This window comes from Oryctolagus cuniculus, chromosome 18, assembly GCF_051225735.1.
Source record: "Oryctolagus cuniculus isolate XC-2025 breed Fujian yellow rabbit chromosome 18, ASM5122573v1, whole genome shotgun sequence".
NCBI classification, from domain to species: domain Eukaryota; kingdom Metazoa; phylum Chordata; class Mammalia; order Lagomorpha; family Leporidae; genus Oryctolagus; species Oryctolagus cuniculus.
Window position 1 is genome coordinate 14,422,398 of NC_142884.1, and position 25,209 is coordinate 14,447,606.

At 56.7% G+C, this 25,209-nt stretch overlaps 1 protein-coding gene and 1 pseudogene across 5 annotated transcripts; one reads left to right on the forward strand and one right to left on the reverse strand.

Moving 5' to 3' along the window:
- Nucleotides 1-1,181: 1,181 nt before the first annotated feature.
- Nucleotides 1,182-10,668, forward strand: LOC108175468 (transforming growth factor beta-1 proprotein-like). Of its 4 annotated transcripts, none has more exons than XM_089318780.1 (6): nucleotides 1,199-2,359; nucleotides 3,689-3,849; nucleotides 5,829-5,943; nucleotides 8,721-8,798; nucleotides 8,951-9,097; nucleotides 9,921-10,228. In XM_089318780.1, exons 1-5 carry the CDS (start codon nucleotides 2,017-2,019, stop codon nucleotides 9,070-9,072), a joined length of 819 nt encoding a protein of 272 aa, XP_089174906.1. In that variant the 5' UTR covers nucleotides 1,199-2,016; the 3' UTR covers nucleotides 9,073-9,097; nucleotides 9,921-10,228. The 4 variants fall into 4 exon arrangements, 3 of the variants coding, with proteins under 3 accessions (XP_089174907.1, XP_089174906.1, XP_069918257.1); XM_070062156.2 differs by lacking the exon at nucleotides 9,921-10,228 and adding an exon at nucleotides 10,332-10,668 and having other exon boundaries at nucleotides 1,219-2,359; XM_089318781.1 differs by lacking the exons at nucleotides 8,951-9,097; nucleotides 9,921-10,228 and adding an exon at nucleotides 10,332-10,668 and having other exon boundaries at nucleotides 1,182-2,359.
- Nucleotides 10,669-16,660: 5,992 nt separating this feature from the next.
- Nucleotides 16,661-24,503, reverse strand: LOC138846441 (transforming growth factor beta-1 proprotein-like; annotated as a pseudogene). The gene is made up of 5 exons (XR_016224661.1): nucleotides 23,610-24,503; nucleotides 22,084-22,244; nucleotides 19,301-19,415; nucleotides 16,989-17,066; nucleotides 16,661-16,811 (listed from the first exon to the last, which is right to left on the reverse strand). The product of XR_016224661.1 is annotated as a transforming growth factor beta-1 proprotein-like (transcript).
- Nucleotides 24,504-25,209: the final 706 nt, after the last annotated feature.

Here is a 25,209-nt window from a genome sequence, read left to right on the forward strand (position 1 = left end):
AGAAGACCTTCCATCTTCTGGTTCACTGCCCAAATGGCCACAACAGATAGAACTGGGCCAATCTGAAGCCTGAAGCCAGAAGCCAGGAGGTTCTTTGAGGTCGCCCACATGGGTGCAGGAGCCCAAGCCCTCGGCCTGTCTGCATCTTTCAGAAAGCATCAGCAGGGAGCTGGATTGGAAGTGGAGCAGCCGGGACTCGAACCAGCGCCCATATGGGATATCAGTACCACAAACGGGAGGTTTCCCCTGCTGTGCTACAGCACTGGTCCCAGATTTGTTTGTTTATTTATTTCTTTATTTATTTATTGACAGGCAGAGTGGACAGTGAGAGAGAGAGACAGAGAGAAAGGTCTTCCTTTGCCGTTGGTTCACCCTCCAATGGCTGCCAAGGCCAGCACACTGCCGCCGGCCCAGCGCGCTGATCTGATGGCAGGAGCCAGGTACTTCTCCTGGTCTCCCATGGGGTGCAGGGCCCAAGGACTTGGGCCATCCTCCACTGCACTCCCCGTCCACGGCAGAGAGCTGGCCTGGAACAGGGGCAACCGGGACAGAATCCAGTGCCCGGACCGGGACTAGAACCGGCGTGCTGGCACCGCAATCGGAGGATTAGACTAGTGAGCCGCGGCGCCGGCCCAGATTTATTTCATTACATAGTTTCTGTAAGTCTGGAATCTAGCAATAGCTGAGCTCTGCGCCTGTGGCCCAGGTCTCTCCTGAATTAGCATGAGGGTGTTGGCCGCGCTGCAGTCACAGGGAGACTTGCTTAGGGCTGAGAGACCTGCCTGCCCCCTGCATGGGCGCTCACATGGTGCTGGTGTCGGCCACAGACCCCAGCTCTGCATTGCTTGTGCCCCTCTGTTGGCTGCTTCTCTGAACTCACACTGACCCCCTCAGAGTGAGGCACCCCCAGAGGGAGCAGGGGAGGGGGCCTCAGCACCTCCGAGCACCCAGCCTTGGGAGTCACATCTCAGCCCTGCAGCCCTGCAAGTGCAAGACCAGCCTCTCTCAAGGGGAGGCCTTAGGATCCACCTCCTAAAAGGTGGCTCCCCAAGATTCTAGGGTACATTTTGCTGTTTTTTTAAAGATTTATTTATTTGCTTAAAAGGTAGAGTGTCTGGTGGGGGGGCGGGAAATGGGCGTGAGCGGCCTCCCACTTGTTGCCTCCCCAGATGACCGTGATCACAGAAACCTGGAACTGCAGCCTGGCCTCCCAGCAATGGCAAGAAGCCTAGCTCCTGAGCTACTGCCATCTGCCTTCTCCACTAGCAGGCCACTGGACCAGAAGCAGAGCAGACAGAACCCCAGCTGGTACTCTGATACGGATGAGGGATCCCAGGTGGATCCTCTGGCCAGCAGTGCAGGGAGGACGCCCCTTCTGGGACAGCCCCAGCTAGGAGGCACCTGCAGGCAGAGCCTGGACAGGAAGCAGAGGAAGGAGCTGCCTGAGGCCACAGAGTCTGAGCAGAGCCTCCCTCCCCACCCCACTGGGGAGGAGCCGGAGGAGGGAGGAGCTGTTGGCATAAAAGGAGAGGCTTTCTGAGGCTTTTCCACCACAGCTGGGAGCTACAGGTGCAGGGACCACTTGGCCAGGCGGTGGCCCAGTCCGAGGCAGGACTTGGGGACTCCAGGCTACCACCTCCTCACCGCCTCCTCGCGACCCCAGCGACCCAGTTCTGGGCCAGTCCTCCGAGCCCCAGACCCTGTCTCCTGCAGAAGCTTTGCTCCGACTCGGTTGCCCCCTGCCATCTCCGGAGCCCCGGCTCATCCAGGACTTTCCCTCCTCCCGGGACGGGTCTCAGCCCTGCTCCAGCTCTCCTGCTAAAGACCACCCGCCTTCCGTGGCAAGCTCGCCCATTTCCTTTTCTTCCGTGGGCTACTGAGAACCCTCAGCCACAGCCTCCCCTCCACCCCGCTTCTGTCTTCCTGAGACCCTCAGCCCCTGCCTGGTCGAGGCCTCCCCATCCTGCCCTAGCCCTGTTGGTGTTCTCGGCAGTGCTGGGGTGCATCGCCTCCCCCATGTCGCCCTCCCCCATGCGACGGCTGCTGCTGCTGTGGCTCGCAGTGTTGATGCCAGGCCGGCTGGCCGCGGGAATGCCCAGCCGCAGCGCCACCGACATGGAGCTGCCCAAACAGCAAATCGAGGCGGTCCGTGCCCCAGTCCTGCCCAAGGTGGGGCTGTCCCGCACCCTGAATAAGAGGGAGGTGCTGCCTGGTCCAGTGCCAGAGGACACGCTCGTCCAGTACAACAGAAGACGCGACCAGGTGGGCAGGAAGAGCACCGAGCAGAAGCCCCAGCCCAAGCCGCTGTTGGCCTTCTTCCCTAAGATCTTCTCCATGCCAATGGTGGACAGCAACCATGGTGAGCTTTGAGGGGCCGGGACCCGGGAGGGGGCCTCCAGGGGCGCCGGAGGGCAGGGGTCAGGGAGGAAATCACCCGCGGAGGACACAGCGGGAGGAAGGGGACCCCTGGGTGCACAGGGAACGTGGGGGAGGGCGTGTCCTAAAGACAGGGTCGCTGAGCTCCCCGACCCTGAGGGACTGGTCCTGGAACAGTGCGCCAAGTGCACGGGACCCGCGGGGGCGAGGGAGGTCCCGGGGGGAAAGGCTATGGGGTAGAAGGCCGTTCCCAACGCAGGGCACATGGAATGCGGGGGTCGTGGGGTAAGAGCTGCAGAGAGGGTGCTCTGTGGGGAGAGGCTGAACCCCTAGTTTTTGGGAAAGGGAGCCAATGAGAAAGCTGGGCAGAGTTTGGGGGTCACGAAACTCAAAGACAAAAGGAGCAAAAGCGAGGTGAGGCGAACCGCAGCATAGTGCCAGCCGCGTGGACCTGCTTCCAGGGTTCATGGGACACTGGGGACTTGCAGGGGTCATGGCGAGAGAGGCGGGGGTCTGTGTGATGGGTGCAGGCATGGGATGAGACAGGGGGTGGGAGGGGGCAGCCAGCCTCCTCAGGGAGGGGAGTGAGTGCCCCAGGTCACACAGTGCAGAGGCAGCAGGGGCTTTTCCTGACCCCAGGCTCTCCCCATGACCCTTCCGCTTGCAGTGCAATCCACATCTGAGCTGGGTGCCTGGGACAAGGGAGCCACACGGCCACTCCCTGGGTGGACAGATGGAGGCCTCAGGTAGACAGAGTGGTCAGGACCCATGGTGCAGGGCAGGAAGCCCACCCAAAGAGGACTCATGCCGCCAAGGTCACACAGCTGAAAAGTGTCAGAGTACAGGCCGGCACTGCGGCTCACTAGGCTAATCCTCTGCTTGCAGCGCTGGTAATCCAGGTTCTAGTCCCGGTTACGGCGCTGGTCCTGTCCCAGTTGCTCCTCTTCCCGGCCAGCTCTCTGCTGTGGCCTGGGAGTGCAGTGGAGGATGGCCCAAGTGCTTGGGCCCTGCACCTGCATGGGAGACCAGGAGGAAGCACCTGGCTCCTGCTTCTGGCTTCGATTCGGCACAGCGCTACGGCCGTAGCAGCCATTTGGGGGGTTAACCAACAGAAGGAAGACCTTTCTCTCTCTCTGTCTCTCTCTCTCACTGTCTAACTCTGCCTGTCAAAAAAAAAAAAAAAAAAAAAAAAAGTCAAATTCCAGCTCCAACCTGGGATGCCAGTTCTGGGCCCTCGCCCTTAGACTGGGGGTGACCCTGCTCCTTCTACCACTGCCAAACCCCAACTGCTCTGTCTGCTCCTCCCAACTAGAAATCTACAAAAAATACAAAGAAAGCCGGCACAGCGTCTATATGTTCTTCAACGCGTCAGAGCTCCGGCAAGTAGTGCCCGAGCCGGTGATGCTGTCCCATGCAGAGCTGCACCTGCAAGTGCTCAGGATACAGCAGGAGCAGCACGTGGAGCTGTACCAGGTGAGGAGGGAGCCTGAGCTGTGGCCAGGTGGGGGTGGAAGGCTGCTGGCCGCAGGTCCTCATAGATGGCCCTGGGAGGGGGAGGAGCACAGACCGGGGACTCCTGGGCTCTGGGGAACTCGGACTTTTAAATGCTTGGAAGACAGGGGTCTTAGGAGTTGGACACCTGAAGAAGGTGGGACTGTTGAAAGCTGAAATTTCTGGAAAGGTTAGAAGTTTACTTTGAGAGTTTTTTTTTTTTTAATTTTATTTATTTTACAGGAACAGTTACAGAAATAGTGCGAGGGATCCAGGTACAGACAGAGAGAGAGAGATTTTTCCATCTGCTGTTTCATACCCTACATGTCCAAAATTACCAGGGCTATGCAGGCCCAACAAGCAGCATGAACTCCATCCTGGTTTCACATGTGGGAGGCAGAGGCCCTGACGTTGGGCCATCTTCCGCTGATTTCCCAGACATTTTAGCAGGGAGCTGAATCAGAAGTGGAAGCGCCAGAGCTTGACCAGTGCTCAGATGGGATGCCGGCATCACAGGCCATGGATTAATCCACTGCACCACAACTCCAGCCCCCAAGTTTCTTTTGTATTCATTATTTAATTTTCAGAGACAGAGACACAGGTATATGTTTAGCGTTCCCACCTGCTGGTTCACGCCCCAAATGCCTACCATGGCCAGGGCTGTGCCAGGACAAAGCAGGCAGCTGAAAACTCAGTCCAGGTCTCCCACGTGGGAGGCAGGGGCCCAGGTACTTGAGCCATCACCCTCCACCTCCCCAGGTCAGCATGAGCAGGAAGCTGGAGTCAGGACATAGAGCCAGGTATCCAACCCAGGCACCCCGCTATGGGAAAGCAGGCACCTTAACCTCCAGAAGCTAAGTAACTGCCCCAGCAGCTGCTGTCTGCACAACAATTGTGAAGATTTCCAGAAAATTCTTTGGACAGCACTGCTCTACAAGGTGGAGCCTCGGGAGAGTTCTTTGCCCTCTAGAAGGGCTGGAGTTCCTAGAAGTCACTGATCTAGAATCCCTGTCATTGGGAATGTTAGACTCGCAGGACCATCAAGCTTAGAGCCTCACATGAGAGAACTTGGCTGAGCGCTCATTTCTTTGAGTCTGAAGACCTCAGCTTCTTGCCGTGGCTGCTGGATGGTGCTGTCCACCCCGGGAGGTTGCTTCCCACTGTGCTGAAGGTCACATGCCCATTTTCTTTTGTTAAACTATTTTTCAAAAAGAGATTTATTCCAAAGAAAGCAGACTGATAGATCCTCCCTGTGCTGGTTCACTCCACAAATGGACACAGTGGCAAGGGCTGGGCCAAGCAGAAACCAGGAGCCTGGAACTGCATCCAAGTCTCCCACGGCCGTGGCAGGGGCCCCACTAGGACCGTCCAAGGCTGCCTTCCCAGCCGCAGAGAGGGAGCTGGTTTAGAAGTGGAGCAGCCTGGACTCCAACTGATGCTCATATGGGATGCAGGTGTCCAAGGCTGTGCCGTAGCCAGCCCTGAACTCCTGGATTTGTAGACATGATCTCTTGGGACTGCTCAGGCCCACAGCTGGCCTTCCTGGACTTTAGCAAACACTGGAGTACAGAATGACTTCTCCCTATGCCTTCAGCTCAGAACAGGCTGTCACATCTACCGACTAAACGCTCAGCAGAGCCCAGGTGCTGGCACCACAGTCTTGGCCTTGTGGGCTGTGCAGGTGGAGAGGGGCCCAGCCTTTGGTCAGTGCCCCAGGCCTCCAAAGGGAAGTGCACTCTCCCAGCCCCTCAGGGAGTCGGCTCGGTACAAGCAGCCCCAAGGGACACTGGCCTCTCCTCTCTGGGGTGCTGTTGGAGGTGGAACCCACAGGCCCACATGTGGTACTGTGGGCGGGGTCTAGAATCTCCCCAGGCAGCATGTGGAGTGTAGGGTGTGGTCCTTGTGTGGGAGGCACTGGCAGCATCTCCTGCCTTCTCACTTCTCCATGCTCTGTCTTCCAGAAAGACAATAATTCCTGGCGCTACCTCAGGAGCCGGAAGCTGACACCCAGTGACACAGATGAGTGGTTGTCCTTCGAAGTCACCAGGATTGTGCGGCAGTGGCTGAGAGGTGGAGGTAAGGACCCAGGTCTGCCCCACCCCTGCTTCTCCTGGGTTCTGCCCCTGCCCCCTATTGCTGTCAGAGGCACTCAGAGCTGGGAGATGAGTGAGGGATCTGTTCGTGGTTCATCCATTTCTTGAGCACCTGCCTTCTTCCCTGCCCTGTGACAGGTGATGCAGGGGACAGACACAGCCTGACCAGGACAGCCCGGTCCTGGCCTGCACGGAGCTCATCATCATCATTTGGGTGGGTGGGTGGGTGGTTAGCTGTGCAGTGATGACCCAGAGTGGCCATGCTGGGATGAGGAGCCCAAAGGGAGTGGCTGGCCCAGCCTAGGTTCGGGGAGGGCTTCCTGGAGGAGGACGTTTCTGAGCTGATGTTGGAGGGCTGAGTAAAATCTGGAAGGAAGCAGTGAGGGGCCGCATGTTCTGGGCAGGGAGCAGCCTGTGCAAAGGCCCTGAGAGCAGGCAGAGCCGGGCACAGTGCATCTGCCCAGGAAAGGACTGGGCCACTCCTCTCCCTCGCTGAGTCCACAGTGCCCAGGGGTCCCTCCTAGTCATGCACGCATCCCAGGACTCCCCTCAGGCTCCTGTCCTGGGCCCCGCCCTCTGTGGGAGGCATGGGGGACACAGTGGGGAGCAGGACAGCCCTGGGTCCTGCCCTCCTGGGGTCCACTTCCCTCTGCACTTAGCAGTTCCTGCCAAAGCCCCGGAGGGCAGCAGTGACCTGGAAGGACCAAGGCTGTGAATGGGGAAGCAAAGGCAGAGGGGTTGGGATGAGGGTGGGGAAGCCCCCATTGCTGTGTGGGCCCAGAGCAGGCACCCAAACTCATCTGGGGGCCAGGAGGGCTTCCTGGAGGAGGGCGATTGTGTGGAGACTCACAGGAGAATTCCTTAGGCCAGGTGCAGCGAGGGCGCCCTGGGCCAGAGACTGTGCCTGACAGGATCTCCCGTGTCTGTGTCGCTGTCTGTCCAAGCACACAGCCCAGGGCCCACAGGCAGGAGGAGCTTAGAAACCATCACTCACTCATTCCAGTTGCCTTTATCCCACATGTGCCCTCGGGAAAGCCCCAGGCTGAGCTTTGGCTCCCAGCCTTGGCCCCCTGTGTGACCAAGGACAGGTCTCGTCCTTTCTCTATGTCAGCTGCTAGGCCTGTCAGATGGACAGTGGGGGGGATTACAGGGACAGCACACAGGGAGGGGTTTAGGACACTATTTATTACTTGGAAGGCAGAGCGGTACACCAGTACACGTGGACCTTGATTTTTAAGGCAGCTGGTGGGGATGGAAGACGGTCTGTCTGCTGGGTCTCTAAATGCTTTCTCCAGACATGTGTTTGTTTAAAAATTTATTTGAAAGTCGAGTTAGAGGGGCAGCGCCGTGGCTCATTAGGTTAATCCTCCGACTGTGGTGCCGGCATCCCATATGGGTACCGGGTTCTAGTCCTGGTTTCTTCTCTTCCAGTCCAGCTCTCTGCTGTGGCCTGGGAGGGCAGTGGAGGATGGCCCAGGTGCTTGGGCTCCTGCACCCGCATGGGAGAGTAGGAATAAACACCTAACTCCATGCTTCGGTTTGGCACAGAGCCGGCCACAGCGGCCATTTGGGGGTGAACCAACGGAAGGAAGACCTTTCTCTCAGTCTATCTATATCTCTACCTGTCCAAAAAAAAAAAAAAAAAAAAAGTCGAGTTAGAGAGACAGACAGAAATGGAGAGAGGGAAGGGGAGAGACACAGAAAGAAAGAAGGGGGTGAGGGTGGGGGAGAAAAAGAGAACTTCCATTGGCTTTTTCCTCCAATGGCTGCAGTGTGGGGAGCAACTCAGACTAGGCTGTTACTGGAATTAAGACTTATTCTATGCATCTGCTCTCCCACAATATGGCGCTGGGAGAGGAGTAAACAGCTTCTACGCAGCTGCCTCCAGTTCAACTAATAAGCAGCAGGACCTGCTCCTGATTGGAGGAGAGCAGCGTACTCGGCGTGTGGGTAGCAGAGTTGGGATTGGTGGAAGAGGACTATAAAGGAGGAGAGAGACAACATGCACCAGGAACACCTGAGGAACACCTGAGCAGCCCCCGAGAGAGCCGGCCGGCGGTGTGCCGCTCCCCCGCGGAAGTGGGGAATGTGGCAGGGGGAACCGCCCTTCCACGGGAGGTGGAAGGGTCGGTAGCCAACCCGGGAAGAACCAGCAGCAAACCCGGGGAGGGCTGAGCAGACAAAAGAACAGCGCAGGGTCCTGTGTCGTTCCTCCACGAAGACGGGGAGCGACATAATGGTGCCGTGACTCGGCTAGGAAACCTAGGCAGGGTTTAGTGTCGTTCCTCCATGAAGAGGGGGAGCGACATGTAGTGGCTTGGGCTTGCCAGGCTGAGCCAGGTGTCTGAACCCCAGCAGAGTCTACATGGGTGACAGCGCTCCAGGTACGTGGGCCATGTCTGCTGCTTTCCTAGGCACAGTAACAGGGAGCCACATCTGAAGTGGAGTACATGGTGGGTCAGTATTATGGTATAGGGGGTGAACCTTCCACCTGCAAAGCCACCATCCCACATGGTAACAAGTTTAATCCTGGCTGCTCCACTTCCAATCCAGCTCCCTGCTCATGTTCCTGAGAAAGCAGCTGAACCCCTCCCACCCTGGGAAAGCAGTGGAAGATGCCCAAGGTGGTGGTGGGGGCGAGGGTACAAGAGGGCTGTCCCAGGCAAGAGGAGCCCCTGGAGTTTGCTCCTTCCTTCCCCTTCCTCCAGGGTCTGGCTGGGCCTCCCACTCAGACTGCCTTCCCTCTCCCCACTCCCACAGAGGAAATAGAGGGTTTCCGCCTCAGCACCCACTGCTCCTGTGACAACAAAAATAATGTCCTCCAAGTGGACATCAACGGTGAGTCCGCAACTTGGCCCAGCCCATCCCCAGCTATGATCTGTGTGTGCCTGCGTGTGCTCGTGTGTGTGCGTGTGTGTGGGCGTGAACCCCCAACCCCTCAAACTACGTCATGCCATGTTCCATCCATCTGAGAGTCCCCACCCAAACAGGGATCACTACCAGCCGCCAAGGTGAGCAAATCACCATTGAGAACAAGCACCGCCCCTACGTGATCCTCATGGCCACTTTGCCAGAGCACACATACCAGCTACTCAGCGCCCAGCACGGCTGAGCCTGGACACCAACTACTGCTTCAGGTGAACATGGTGGTCTCTGACTGTGGCCCTCTGGGCTGTGCCCCTGGCTGAGCCACACTCAGCTGGGCTTCTCTTTAGCCTGAGGGTCGGGACCTGGCAGCTGGGTTGGGACCTGGGAGGCCTAGAACGTGGGGCCCGGGCCCCTTCCTGGTGCAGTGCAGCAGTCGGAGGCTGTCAGGATGTGGGCACAGGAACTGGAATTGGGTGTGGCAAGGCTGCCTTGCTGGGGGCTTCTGAGTGTCTGGGGCTGGAGTTCTAGAATGCTGGGTGAGCGTCTGTGACTGGGAGCAAGGCCGCTGGAGTCGAGGAGGCTGCCTGCTGGGAGCCTAGAGGGAGGAGACTGTGCGTTTTGGGTTCCCACACCCCGGGCAGATCGGAGCCCCCAATGCTGGCCCCTGGCGTTGGGACATTAGGCTCCCAGGGCTGGGACCTGGGCTGAAATGGGAGCCCTGGCTGGGTGTGGAGGAAGTGGGGATGCTGACTGCCCAGGACAGGGTGCGGGCTCAGCCAGGGAGTGCGGGGCCTGGCAGGCGGCAGGCTGGGCCTCGTGTGCTGGCTGCGTGTGGCGGGAGGCTGCATGGGAGGGTGGAACGTGGGGTCCTGGAAGGCCTGGCACCTGGCGAGCTGGGACACGGGAAGGGCGTCTTGGAGCTGGAGCGCGGGGACCTCACAGCCCAGTCAGCTGGGGCCCAGGTCCCTGGAGTTCACTTAGAATGTGAGGGCCGAGCGGGGAGTCGCAGCCCACCCCTCCCCCAGGAGAATCTGTGGTGCTGTCCGGGCTTTCTTTCATGGCATCTCTGGCTGGACCTCGCCCCTTCTCCAGGGCTCTTCCAGCACCAGAAATCACACCTGGGCTAGGACCCCCAGGGAGTGAGGGGCTGCGGTCCTGAGCGCCCTGGACTCTGGGAGGCAAAACAGGAGCTCAGCGGCGAGGGCGCTGCCCGGAGTCAGACCTGGACCTGCTCAGGGCTCTGGGCCACGGGGACGCAGGCTGCGGAATCCAGACCTGGGAGCCCGATCCAGGGGACACCCCCCCACACACACACACGTACCAGGGAATCCAGAAAGTTAACTGAAAACTGGAATTAACAGCCCGAGTTTACATTGGTACAAATGGTTTCTGAAATCTATGCATGTTTTTTAATGTATGTATTTTCCATGTATTATAAAAAAAGTTTTTGCATCAAAATCTTACTTTGCTCCTTAATAATTTTATATAAATTGAAACTCTCAGGCAGGCATTGTGGCCTAACAGGTAAACCAGCTGCCTGCACCGCCAGCATCCCCTATGGGCTCCAGTCTGATTCCTGGCTGCTCTACTTTGATCCCACTTCCTACTAATTAACCTGGGAAAGCAACGAAGATACCCCAAGTGCTTCGGCACCCACGTGGGAGGTCCGTATGAAGCTCTGGCTCCTGGCTTTGGCCTGCCCCAGCCCTGGACATTTGGGGAGTGCACAAGCAGATGGAAGCTTGCTCGCTCGCTCTCTCTCCCTATCTCTGCAACTCTGCCTTTCAAAAAAGTAAAATAAGTATTTTAAATAAATGAATAATAAGCTAATAAATGCTATTCTATGAATATAAAATATATTTGTATTCATACATTATATAAATATACCAATAATACATAAATATACACAGATACATAAAAATAGGAATTTGGATATTACAGAAATGGACACTTTGCTATGGATTAGAACAGATATGAATATGTATTTATACCTATAATTATACATTGTAGAAACATTAAGTATATAAAACAATGGATGGTACATATTATGTAACTACATATTATTACATACCTAACATTTAGATATTATATAAATGGATACTTAGATATAACCAATTTTGTAAACATTAACTTCAGATTATACATTAAACACACAGATGTTATATGTAGTTATACATACACACACGTTACATAGAAACATACATACCACATACACAGATGCTATATAGAAACATACGCACACACTACAAACACACGTCACAAACACACACACACTACATACACGTTACATAGAAACACGCACACACCACACACGTTACATAGAAACACGCATACTACACACATGTTACATAGAACACACGTACATACTACACGCATGTTACATAGAACACACACTACACACGCGTTACATAGAAACGCACACGTTACATAGAAACATACTACATACACACATGTTACATAGAAACACATGCACACACTACACACATGTTACATAGAACACACACACACACCTCACACACACAGAAATGGACACAGAAATGGACACTTTGCTATGGATTAGAACAGATATGAATATGTATTTATACCTATAATTATACATTGTAGAAACATTAAGTATATAAAACAATGGATGGTACATATTATGTAACTACATATTATTACATACCTAACATTTAGATATTATATAAATGGATATTTATAATAGATATAACCAATTTTGTAAACATTAACTTTAGATTATACATTAAACACACAGATGTTATATGTAGTTATACATACACACACGTTACATAGAAACATACATACTACATACACAGATGTTACATAGAAACATACGCACATACTACACGCACGTTACAAACACACATACTACATACACGTTACATAGAAACACACAATACTACATACACAGATGTTACATAGAAACACGCACACACTACACACATGTTACATAGAACACACGCACACACTGCACACACATGTTACCCGTGAGCGGGTGTCTCACACGGAGAAGCGGCGGCTCCGGGAACTCTAGGAGGAGCCCACGAGAGGCACCGCCCCTCTCAAGGCCTAGCCCGCGGCCGGCTCTTTCTCCGTCCAAACGTCCCAGCAGAGGACGGAGGAGCCCGCCGGGGACGCCTGGACGCCCACGGGACCCCGCAGAGCCCCTCTCGCGGCTCCGGCCGGGCTCCGCAGCCCCCGCTCCCCCAGCCCAGCCCGCGCGGGCGCCCCGGGCTCTGGAACCTTCCGCGGGGCAGGAAGTGGGCGGGCACAGGGTCACGTGGGCGGCGGCGCCTGCGCAGAGCGCCCGCACCCCAGCGTCGCCAAGCGAAGCTCTGGGAGGCCTGCGGGGAGCTCCAGGACTCCCGGGTGTCGGAGGTTGGCTTGGGCCAGACTGGGAGCGTCTGTGCCAGCATCCGCACCCGAAACCCGGCGTTCATCTCAGAGCTGCTGTCGGCCTGTGTGTCGTGAGCCTGCGTGGGCTGAGGTTTTCACGCTCGCTCAGCTGCCCACGGGCTCCGCGGGTCTGTTGACCCTGTCTGCTAGTGGAGTGACTCAGGGGCCCTGGAGGCCACAGGCCTGGCCTCGTCCTGGACGGGTTCCGGGAGCACTTCCGGGTCAGCTGGGGCGGGGTCACGGCGGCCGCTGCTGAGGGTCTCCCGCCAGCTGTCCGCGCCTGGCTGCTGCTGCCCAGGGACCCCGTGGAGGACCCCGGACGTGGAGAGGGGTCACGGACGGTCCAGGGCTCAGGCCGTCAGAGCCGTGGTCGCCCCGCCCTGGACAGGAAAACCGTCTAAAGAAATGGCCGTCTGTTTATGTGAGAGGCAGAGTGAGAGACGGGGAGACTCAGAGATCATCCGTCCTCTGGTTCACTCCCCCAAGTGCGGCGATGGCCAGACCTGAGGCAGGCTGAAGCCCCGGCGAGAGCCCCTTCTGTCTCCCAACTGCTTTCGCCGTGGGCCGCTGCCTCCCAGGATGCGCATTAGCAGGACGCTGAATCAGAACTTGAACCTCAGCCCACTGAAACGGGAGCGGACGTGCCACACATGCCTGAACCACCTGCCCAGTGCCCTCCCCTGGAGAATTCTTGCTCTGTGGTTGGTTGAGGCCACGGGTGCAGACCCCGTGAATGGGAGTGGGGGAGGGGTCGCACCATCCCTGCACATGGACCAGGGACAGTGAGGCCACTCAGAGGCCGTCTTCACTTGGGTCCGGGCTGTGTCCTCTTTCACAGCGTCGCAGGACACTCATGCCTGTCACCGTGTTTTTCTGTTTTGCTCACATGTAGCCTTTTGTTTGTTTGTTTTGACCAGTGGGAAAGTCTGCATTTTCTTTTTAAGTTTTATTCATTCATTTGAAAATCAGAGTTAGAAATATCTTCCACCAGCTGGTTCACTCCCCCAGATGGCCACACCATTAATGGCAGGAGCTGGGCCCATCAGAAGGGAGGAGCCAGGAGCTTCATCCCAGTCTCCCACATGAGTGGAGGGGCCCAAGCACCTGGGCCATACTCTGCTGCCTCCCCAGGCACATCAACAGGGAGCTGGATGGGAAATGGAGCAGCCAGGACACGAACTGGCACCCATATGGGATGCCGGCACTGCAGGCAGAGGCTTAACCTACTATACCACAGTGCTGGCCCCATAGTCACCCTGTCACCCAGGCGCTCTGGCCCCTTCAGCTCTGAATGCCTGTGCTGGCACATAAAGCAGCCGGTGGCTCTGGGCAGTGAGACCTGGCCCTGGGCGGAGCCTGGCACAAAAACCTCTGAGTGCTTAAGGGTAGGCTCTGTTCTTTTATTCTTTTAAGATTGATTGATTGGTGCAGGCACTGAGGCCCAGGAGGTTAAGCTGCTGACTTCGGTGTAGGCCTCCGAAATGGGTGCTGGGTGGAGTCCTGGCTGCTCCACTTCAGATCCAGCTGCCTCCTTGTGAGCCTGGGAGGGCAGCAGAGAACTGTCCCTGGGAGCCCCGGATGAAGCTCCTGGCTCCTGGCTTGGACCTGGACCAGTGCCGGCTGTTGCACCGTTTTGGGATCTCTCCCTCTCCTCTCTTTCAAATAAATAAATAAATACAAGCTTTTTTTTTTTTTTTTTTTTTTTTTTTTTTGATAGGCTAGTGGACAGTGAGAGAGAGAGACAGAGAAAAGGTCTTCCTTTGCCGTTGGTTCACCCTCCAATGGCCGCCGCGGCCAGCGCGCTGCGGCCGGCGCACCGTGCTATTCCAATGGCAGGAGCCAGGTACTTATCCTGGTCTCCCATGCGGTGCAGGGCCCTAGCACTTGGGCCATCCTCCACTGCACTCCCTGGCCACAGCAGAGAGCTGGCCTGGAAGAGGGGCAACCGGGACAGAATCCGGCGCCCCAACCGGGACTAGAACCCGGTGTGCCGGCGCCACTAGGTGGAGGATTAGCCTAGTGAGCCGCGGCTCCGGCTCATAAATACAAGCTTTTTTAAAAAAATTTATTCATTTATTTGAGAGGTACAGTTACAGAAAGAGAGAAAGAGAGAGGTCTTCCTTTGCCGTTGGTTCACTCCCCAAATGGCTGCACGGCCAGGCCTGGGTCAGGCTGAAGCCAGGAGCCAGGAGCTTTTTCCAAGTCTCCTACATGGGTGCAGGGGCCCAAGAACTTGGGCTATCCTCTGCCGCTTTCTCTGGCCATTAGCAGGAAGCTGGATCAGAAGTATAGCAGCCAGGACTTGAAGTGGCACTCATATGGGATTTCAGCATCCCAGGTGGCTTAACCGGCTATGCCACAGTGCAGGGACCCATTTTTATGGTTTAATTTTTTTTTATTTTGAAGGTTAGAGTTACACAGAGCGAGGAGAGGCAGAGAGAGGGAGAGTTCTTCCATCTGCTGGTTCACTCCTCAATTGCCTGCAACAGTTGGAGATGTGCCGATACAAGTCCAGGAGGCAGGAGCTTCTCCCAGGTCTCCCACGTGGGTGCAGGGCCCCAAGCACTTGGCCATCTTTTACTGCTTTCCCAGGCCATAGCAGAGAGCTGGGTTGGAAGAGGAGCAGCGGGGAATAGAACCAGTACCCATATGGGATGCCGGCGCTTCAGGTCAGGGCCTTAACCTGCTGCGCCACAGTGCCGGCCCCCCATCCATTTTTATATACTCAATGTTTATATAAAGTCTAAATACATACATAAACATTACTTATATGTATTATAATCTATAATATATATTACCCATTTATATGATATACAAATATCTATTTGTATATTTATATATGATTTATATAAATAAATGCATATTTATAACTACTGTATAACAGATTATTTGCTTATTTATTTATTTATTTTATTTGAAAAGCAGAGTTACAGAGATACAGGAAGACTGAGAAAGCTCATCCATCCGTTTCATTGACCAAAAGAGGGCAACGGCTGGAGCTGGGCCAGGCCGGAGCCAGGTGCTTCATCTGGGACTCCACGTGGGTGCTGGGGACCAGGCATTGAGCCCTCTTCTCTTGCTTTCCTAGGCCCATTAGCAGGAGCTGGATCAGAAGTGGAGCAGCCAGGAATCAGACTGGAGCCCATAGGGGATGCCGGAGGTGCAGGCAGCAGGTTTACCTGCTATACCACAACGCCCACCCAGGGGTACTTACTTATGTATACTTACAATTGGGCAAAGTAATTTTTGATGGAAAATTATTTTCAAAACAAGTGAAAAATACACATTACAAAAAACAAAACTCTGCATAGATATCATAAATCTTTTTGCACCAAAATAATTACAGGTTTTTAATTCCAATTCCAAATTAACTTTCTGGATTCCCTGGTACGTGTGTGTGTGTGGAGGGGGTGTCCCCTGGATCGGGCTCCCAGGTCTGGATTCCGCAGCCTGCGTCCCCGTGGCCCAGAGCCCTGAGCAGGGCCAGGTCTGACTCCGGGCAGCGCCCTCGCCGCTGAGCTCCTGTTTTGCCTCCCAGAGTCCAGGGCGCTCAGGACCGCAGCCCCTCACTCCCTGGGGGTCCTAGCCCAGGTGTGAGATCTGGTGCTGGAAGAGCCCTGGACAAGGGGTGACGTCCAGCCGGGGACGCCATGAAAGAAAGCCCGGACAGCACCACAGATTCTCCTGGGGGAGGGGTGGGCTGCGACTCCCCGCTCGGCCCTCACATTCTAAGTGAACTCCAGGGACCTGGGCCCCAGCTGACTGGGCTGTGAGGTCCCCGCGCTCCAGCTCCAAGACGCCCTTCCCGCGTCCCAGCTCGCCAGGCGCCAGGCCTTCCAGGACCCCACGTTCCACCCTCCCATGCAGCCTCCTGCCACGCGCAGCCAGCACACGAGGCCCAGCCTGCCGCCTGCCAGGCCCCGCACTCCCTGGCTGAGCCCGCACCCTGTCCTGGGCAGTCAGCATCCCCACTTCCTCCACACCCAGCCAGGGCTCCCATTTCAGCCCAGGTCCCAGCCCTGGGAGCCTAATGTCCCAACGCCAAGGGCCAGCACTGGGGGCTCCGATCTGCCCGGGGTGTGGGAACCCAAAACGCACAGTCTCCTCCCTCTAGGCTCCCAGCAGGCAGCCTCCTCGACTCCAGCGGCCTTGCTCCCAGTCACAGACGCTCACCCAGCATTCTAGAACTCCAGCCCCAGACACTCAGAAGCCCCCAGCGAGGCAGCCTTGCCACACCGCATTCCAGTTCCCGTGCCCACATCCTGACAGCCTCCGACTGCTGCACTGCACCAGGAAGGGGCCCGGGACCCATGTTCTAGGCCTCCCAGGTCCCAACCCAGCTGCCAGGTCCCTACCCTCAGGCTAAAGAGAAGCCCAGCCGGGTGCGGCTCAGCCAGGGGCGCAGCCCGGAAGGCCACAGTCAGAGACCACCATGTTCACCTGAAACAGTAGTTGGTGTCCAGGCTCAGCTGTGCTGGGCGCTGTGGAGCTGCTGGGCCTCCTCCGGCAAAGTGGCGATGAAATACAAGTAGGGCCGGTGCATGTTCTCAATGGTGATTTGCTCACCTTGGCGGCTGGAAGTGATCCCTGTTTGGGTGGGGACTCTCAGATGGATGGAACATGTCATGACGTAGTTTGAGGGGTTGGGGGTACACACACACGAGCACACGCAGGCACACACCCGAGCACACGCAGGCACACACACGAGCACACTCAGGCACACAATCACAGCCGGGGATGGGCTGGGCCAGGCTGGGAACTCACCGTTGATGTCCACTTGGAGGACATTATTTTTGTTGTCACAGGAGCAGTGGGTGCTGAGGCGGAAACCCACTATTTCCTCTGTGGGAGTGGGGAGAGGGAAGGCAGTCTGAGTGGGAGGCCCAGCCAGACCCTGGAGGAAGGGGAAGGAAGGAGCAAACTCCAGGGGCTCCTCCTGCCTGGGACAGCCCTCTTGTACCCTTGCCCCCACCACCACCTTGGGCATCTTCTACTGCTTTCCCAGGGTGGGAGGGGTTCAGTTGCTTTCTCAGGAAGATGAGCAGGGAGCTGGATTGGAAGTGGAGCAGCCAGGATTAAACTTGTTACCATGTGGGATGGTGGCTTTGCAGGTGGAAGGTTCACCCCCTATACCGTAATACTGACCCACCATGTACTCCACTTCAGATGTGGCTCCCTGTTACTGTGCCTAGGAAAGCAGCAGACATGGCCCACGTACCTGGAGCGCTGTCACCCATGTAGACTCTGCTGGGGTTCAGACACCTGGCTCAGCCTGGCAAGCCCAAGCCGCTGCAGCCATTGGAGTAAAAAGCCAATGGAAGTTCTCTTTTTCTCTCCCCCACCCTCACCCCCTTCTTTCTTTCTGTGTCTCTCCCCTTCCCTCTCTCCATCTCTGTCTGTCTCTCTAACTCGACTTTTTTTTTTTTTTTTTTTTTTTGACAGGTAGAGATATATAGAAAGAAAGAGAGAAAGGTCTTCCTTCCGTTGGTTCACCCCCAAATGGCTGCTACGACCGGCACTGTGCCAAACTGAGCATGGAGCCAGGTGTTTATTCCTACTCTCCCATGCGGGTGCAGGGGCCCAAGTACTGGGCCATCCTCCACTGCCCTCCCAGGCCACAGCAGAGAGCTGGACTGGAAGAGAAGAAACCAGGACTAGATCCCGGTACCCATATGGGATGCCGACACCACAGTCGGAGGATTAACCTAATGAGCCACGGCGCTGCCCCTCTAACTCGACTTTCAAATAAATTTTTAAACAAACACATGTCTGGAGAAAGCATTTAGAGACCCAGCAGACAGACCGTCTTCCATCCCCACCAGCTGCCTTAAAAATCAAGGTCCACGTGTACTGGTGTACCGCTCTGCCTTCCAAGTAATAAATAGTGTCCTAAACCCCTCCCTGTGTGCTGTCCCTGTAATCCCCCCACTATCCATCTGACAGGCCTAGCAGCTGACATACAAAAAGGAAGTGACCTGTCCTTGGTCACACAGGGGGTCAAGACTGGGAGGCAAAGCTCAGCCTGGGGCTTTCCCGAGGGCACATGTGGGATAAAGGCAACTGGAATGAGTGAGTGATGGTTTCTAAGCTCCTCCTGCCTGCGGGCCCTGGGCTGTGTGCTTGGACAGAGAGCGACACAGACACTGGAGATCCTGCCAGGTGACTTCTCTGGCCCAGGGCACCCTCGCTGCACCTGGCCTAACGAATTCTCCTGTGAGTCTCCACACAATCGCCCTCCTCCAGGAAGCCCTCCTGGCCCCCAGATGAGTTTGGGTGCCTGCTCTGGGCCCACACAGCAATGGGGGCTTCCCCACCCTCATCCCAACCCCTCTGCCTTTGCTTCCCCATTCACAGCCTTGGTCCTTCCAGGTCACTGCTGCCCTCCGGGGCTTTGGCAGGAACTGCTAAGTGCAGAGGGAAGTGGACCCAGGAGGGCAGGACCCAGGGCTGTCCTGCTCCCCACTGTGTCCCCCACGCCTCCCACACAGGGCGGGGCCCAGGACAGGAGCCTGAGGGGAGTCCTGGGATGCGTGCATGACTAGGAGGGACCCCTGGGCACTGTGGACTCAGCGAGGGAGAGGAGTGGCCCAGTCCTTTCCTGGGCAGATGCACTGTGCCCGGCTCTGCCTGCTCTCAGGGCCTTTGCACAGGCTGCTCCCTGCCCAGAACACGCGGCCCCTCACTGCTTCCTTCCAGATTTTACTCAGCCCTCCAACATCAGCTCAGAAACGTCCTCCTCCAGGAAGCCCTCCCCGAACCTAGGCTGGGCCAGGCACTCCCTTTGGGCTCCTCATCCCAGCATGGCCACTCTGGGTCATCACTGCACAGCTAACCACCCACCTACCCACCCAAGTGATGATGAGCTCAGTACAGGCCAGGACTGGGCTGTCCTGGTCAGGCTGTGTCTGTCCCCTGCATCACCTGTCACAGGGCAGGGCAGAAGGCAGGTGCTCAGGAAATGGATGAACCATGAACAGATCCCTCACTCATCTCCCAGCTCTGAGTGCCTCTGACAGCAACAGGGGGCGGGGGCAGAACCCAGGAGAAGCAGGGGTGGGACAGACCTGGGTCCTTACCTCCACCTCTCAGCCACTGCCGCACAATCCTGGTGACTTCGAAGGACAACCACTCATCTGTGTCACTGGGTGTCAGCTTCCGGCTCCTGAGGTAGCGCCAGGAATTGTTGTCTTTCTGGAAGACAGAGCATGGAGAAGTGAGAAGGCAGGAGATGCTGCCAGTGCCTCCCACATAAGGACCACACCCTACACTCCACATGCTGCCTGGGGAGATTCTAGACCCCGCCCACAGTACCACATGTGGGCCTGTGGGTTCCACCTCCAACAGCACCCCAGAGAGGAGAGGCCAGTGTCCCTTGGGGCTGCTTGTACCGAGCCGACTCCCTGAGGGGCTGGGAGAGTGCACTTCCCTTTGGAGGCCTGGGGCACTGACCAAAGGCTGGGCCCCTCTCCACCTGCACAGCCCACAAGGCCAAGACTGTGGTGCCAGCACCTGGGCTCTGCTGAGCGTTCAGTTGGCAGATGTGACAGCCTGTTCTGAGCTGAAGGCATAGGGAGAAGTCATTCTGTACTCCAGTGTTTGCTAAAGTCCAGGAAGGCCAGCTGTGGGCCTGAGCAGTCCCAAGAGATCATGTCTACAAATCCAGGAGTTCAGGGCTGGCTACGGCACAGCCTTGGACACCTGCATCCCATATGAGCATCAGTTGGAGTCCAGGCTGCTCCACTTCTAAACCAGCTCCCTCTCTGCGGCTGGGAAGGCAGCCTTGGACGGTCCTAGTGGGGCCCCTGCCACGGCCGTGGGAGACTTGGATGCAGTTCCAGGCTCCTGGTTTCTGCTTGGCCCAGCCCTTGCCACTGTGTCCATTTGTGGAGTGAACCAGCACAGGGAGGATCTATCAGTCTGCTTTCTAATGAGTAAATCTCTTTTTAAAATATAGTTTAATAGGCCGGTGCCCTGGCTTACTTGGCTAATCCTCTGCCTGACGTGCCAGCACCCCGGATTCTAGTCCCGCTTGGGGCTCCGGTTCTGTCCCGGTTGCTCCTCTTCCAGTCCAGCTCTCTGGTGTGGCCCAGGAGTGCAGTGGAGGATGGCCCAAGTGCTTGGGCCCTGCACTCGCATGGGAGACCAGGAGAAGCACCTGGTTCCTGGCTTTGGAGCGGCTCAGTGGCCATTTGGGGGGTAAACCAACAGAAAAGGAAGACCTTTCTCTCTCTCTCTCTCTCTCTCTCTCTCTCTCTCTCACTGTCTAACTCTGCCTGTCAAAAAAAAAAAAAAAAAGTAAAAAAATAAAAATAGTTTAACAGAGCCGGCGCCGTGGCTCAATAGGCTAATCCTCCACCTTGCGGCGCCGGCACACCGGGTTCTAGTCCCGGTTGGGGCGCCGGATTCTGTCCCGGTTGCCCCTCTTCCAGGCCAGCTCTCTGCTATGGCCAGGGAGTGCAGTGGAGGATGGCCCAGGTGCTTGGGCCCTGCACCCCATGGGAGACCAGGAAAAGCACCTGGCTCCTGGCTCCTGCCAGGATCAGCGCGGTGCGCCGGCTGCAGCGGCGGCCATTGGAGGGTGAACCAGCGGCAAAAGGAAGACCTTTCTCTCTCTGTCTCTCTCTCTCACTGTCCACTCTGCCTGTCAAAAAAAAAAAAAATAGTTTAACAAAAGAAAATGGGCATATGACCTTCAGCACAGTGAGAAGCAACCTCCCGGGGTGGACAGCACCCTCCGGCAGTCCCGGCAAGAAGCCGAGGTCTTTAGACTTAAAGAAATGAGCACTCAGCCAAGTTCTCTCATGTGAGGCTCTAAGCTTGATGGTCCTGCGAGTCTAACATTCCCAATGACAGGGATTCTAGATCAGTGACTTCTAGGAACTCCAGCCCTTCTAGAGGGCAAAGAACTCTCCCGAGGCTCCACCTTGTAGAGCAGTGCTGTCCAAAGAATTTTCTGGAAATCTTCACAATTGTTGTGCAGACAGCAGCTGCTGGGGCAGTTACTTAGCTTCTGGAGGTTAAGGTGCCTGCTTTCCCATAGCGGGGTGCCTTGGTTGGATACCTAGCTCTATGTCCTGACTCCAGCTTCCTGCTCATGCTGACCTGGGGAGGTGGAGGGTGATGGCTCAAGTACCTGGGCCCCTGCCTCCCACGTGGGAGACCTGGACTGAGTTTTCAGCTGCCTGCTTTGTCCTGGCACAGCCCTGGCCATGGTAGGCATTTGGGGCGTGAACCAGCAGGTGGGAACGCTAAACATATACCTGTGTCTCTGTCTCTGAAAATTAAATAATGAATACAAAAGAAACTTGGGGGCTGGAATTGTAGTGCAGTGGATTAATCCATGGCCTGTGATGCCGGCATCCCATCTGAGCACTGGTCAAGGTCTGGCACTTCCACTTCTGATTCAGCTTCCTGCTAAAATGTCTGGGAAATCAGCGGAAGATGGCCCAACGCCAGGGCCTCTGCCTCCCACATGTGAAACCAGGATGGAGTTCATGCTGCTTGTTGGGCCTGCATAGCCCTGGTAATTTTGGACATGTAGGGTATGAAATCTCTCTCTGTCTGTACCTGGATCTCTCGCACTATTTCTGTAACTGTTCCTGTAAAATAAATAAAATTAAAAAAAAAAAACTCTCAAACAAAACTTCTAACTTTTCCAGAAATTTCAGCTTTCAACAGTCCCACCTTCTTCAGGTGTCCAACTCCTAAGACCCCAGTCTTCCAAGCATTTAAAAGTCCGAGTTCCCCAGAGCCCCAGGAGTCCCCGGTCTGTGCTCCTCCCCCTCCCAGGGCCGTCTATGAGGACCTGCGGCCAGCAGCCTTCCACCCCACCTGGCCACAGCTCAGGCTCCCTCCTCACCTGGTACAGCTCCACGTGCTGCTCCTGCTGTAACTTGAGCACTTGCAGGCGCAGCTCTGCCCGGTACAGCATCACGGGCTCGGGCACTGCTTGCCGGAGCTCTGATGTGTTGAAGAACATATAGACGCTGTGCCGGCTTTCTTTGTATTTTTTGTAGATTTCTAGTTGGGAGGAGCAGACAGAGGAGTTGGGGTTTGGCAGTGGTAGAAGGAGCAGGGTCACCCCCAGTCTAAGGGCGAGGGCCCAGAGCTGGCAGCCCAGGTTGGAGTTGGACTCTGATACATTTTTTTCCTTTTCCTTTTTTTTTTTTTTTTCTTTTTTTTGACAGGCAGAGTTAGACAGTGAGAGAGAGACAGAAAGAAAGGTCTTATTTTCTGATGGTTCACCCTCAAAATGGCTGCTCAGGCCCGCGTGCTGCACCAATCCAAAGCCAGAAGCCAGGAGCCAGGTGCTTCCTCCTGGTCTCCCATGCGGGTGCATGGCCCAAGCACTTAGGCCATCCTTCACAGCAGAGGATGCTGGACTGGAAGAGAGCCTTCCTGTTCCACAGCAGAGAGCTTGACTGGAAGTGGAACAACTGGGACAGAACTGGCGCCCCAACCGGGACTAGAACCCGGAGTACCAGCACTACAGGCAGAGGATTATACTAGCGAGCCTGGAGCCAGACTGGACTCTGACACTTTTCAGCTGTGTGACCTTGGGGCCCAGGGTCCCTTTGGGTGGGCTTCCTGCCCTGCACCATGGGTCCTGACCACTCTGTCTACCTGAGGCCTCCATCTGCCCACCCAGGGAGTGGCTGTGTGGCTCCCTTGTCCCAGGCCCCCAGCTCAGATGTGGATTGCACTGCAAGAGGAGGGGTCATGGGGAGAGCCTGGGGTCAGGAAGAGCCCCTGCTGCCTCTGCGCTGTGTGACCTGGGGCACTCACTCCCCTCTGTGAGGAGGCTGGCTGCCCCTTCCCACCCCCTGTCTCATCCCATGCCCACACCCATCACACAGACCTCCGCCTCTCTCACCACGACCCCTGCAGTCCCGCATGTTCTGTGCGCCCTGGAATCAGGTCCACGCTCCTGGCACTTTGCTGCGGTTTGCCTCACCTCGCTTTTGCCTCTTTCTGACTTTCGGTTTCATGACCCCCAACTCTGCCCAGCTTTCTCATTGGCTCCCTTACCCACAAACTAGGGGCTCAGCCTCTACCCACAGAGCACCCTCTCTGCAGCTCCCACCCCGCGACCCCCGCATTCCATGTGCCCTGCGGAGGGAACGGCCTTCTACCCCATATCCTTTCCCCCCGGGACCTCCCTCGACCCCGCGGGTCCCGTGCACTTGGCGCACTGTTCCAGGACCAGTCCCTGAGGGTCGGAGAGCTCAGCGCCCCCGTCTTTAGGACACGCCCTCCCCCATGTTCCCTGTGCACCCAGGGGTCCCCTTCCTCCTGCTGTGTCCTCTGCAGGTAATTTCCTCCCTGACCCCTGCCCTCTGGCGCCCCCTGCAGCCCCTTCCCGGGTCCCTGCCCCTCGGAGCTCACCGTGGTTGCTGTCCACCATTAGCATGTGGAAGAACTTAGCTAAGAAGTCCAATACCGGCTGGGGCTGGGGCTTCTGCTCGGTGCTCTTCCTGCCCACCTGGTCGCGTCTTCTGTTGTACTGGACGAGCGTGTCCTCTGGCACTGGACCGGGTGGCACCTCCCTCTTATTCAGGGTGCGGGACAGCCCCACCTTGGGCAGGACTGGGGCACGGACCGCCTCGATTTGCTGTTTGGGCAGCTCCATGTCGGTGGCGCTGCGGCTGGGCATTCCCGCGGCCAGCCGGCCGGGCATCAACACTGCGAGCCACAGCAGCAGCAGCCATTGCATGGGGGAGGGCGACATGGGGGAGGCGATGCACCCCAGCACTGCCGAGAACGTCAACAGGGCTAGGGCAGGATGGGGAGGCCTCGACCAGGCAGGGGCTGAGGGTCTCAGGAAGACAGAAGCGGGGTGGAGGGGAGGCTGTGGCTGAGGGTTCTCAGTAGCCCACGGAAGAAAAGGAAATGGGCGAGCTTGCCACCGGAAGGCGGGTGGTCTTCAGCAGGAGAGCTGGAGCAGGGCTGAGACCCGTCCCGGGAGGAGGGAAAGTCCTGGATGAGCCGGGGCTCCGGAGACGGCAGGGGGCAACCGAGTCGGAGCAAAGCTTCTGCAGGAGACAGGGTCTGGGGCTCGGAGGACTGGCCCAGAACTGGGTCGCCGGGGTCGCCGAGGTCGCCGTGGAGGTGGTAGCCTGGAGTCCCCAAGTCCTGCCTCGGACTGGGCCACCGCCTGGCCAAGTGGTCCCTGCACCTGTAGCTCCCAGCTGTGGTGGAAAAGCCTCAGAAAGCCTCTCCTTTTATGCCAACAGCTCCTCCCTCCTCCAGCTCCTCCCCAGTTGGGGGGGGGGGAGAGGCTCTGCTCAGACTCTGTGGCCTCAGGCAGCTCCTTCCTCTACTTCCTGTCCAGGCTCTGCCTGCAGGTGCCTCCTAGCTGGGGCTGTCCCAGAAGGGGCGTCCTCCCTGCACTGCTGGCCAGAGGATCCACCTGGGATCCCTCATCCCGTATCAGAGTACCAGCTGGGGTTCTGTCTGCTCTGCTTCTGGTCCAGTGGCCTGCTGGTGGAGAAGGCAGATGGCAGTAGCTCAGGAGCTAGGCTTCTTGCCATTGCTGGGAGGCCAGGCTGCAGTTCCAGGTTTCTGTGATCACAGTCATCTGGGAGGCAACAAGTGGGTGGCCGCTCACGCCCATTTCCTGCACCCCCACCAGACACTCTGCCTTTTAAACAAATAAATAAATCTTTAAAAAAAAAAAAAAACACAACAAAATGTACCCTAGAATCTTGGGGAGCCACCTTTTAGGAGGTGGATCCTAAGGCCTCCCCTTGAGAGAGGCTGGTCTTGCACTTGCAGGGCTGCAGGGCTGAGATGTGACTCCCAAGGCTGGGTGCTCGGAGGTGCTGAGGCCCCCTCCCTGCTCCCTCTGGGGGTGCCTCACTCTGAGGGGGTCAGTGTGAGGACAGAGAAGCAGCCAACAGAGGGGCACAAGCAGTGCAGAGCTGAGGTCTGTGGCCAGCACCAGCGCCATGTGAGCGCCCATGCAGGGGGCAGGCAGGTCTCTCAG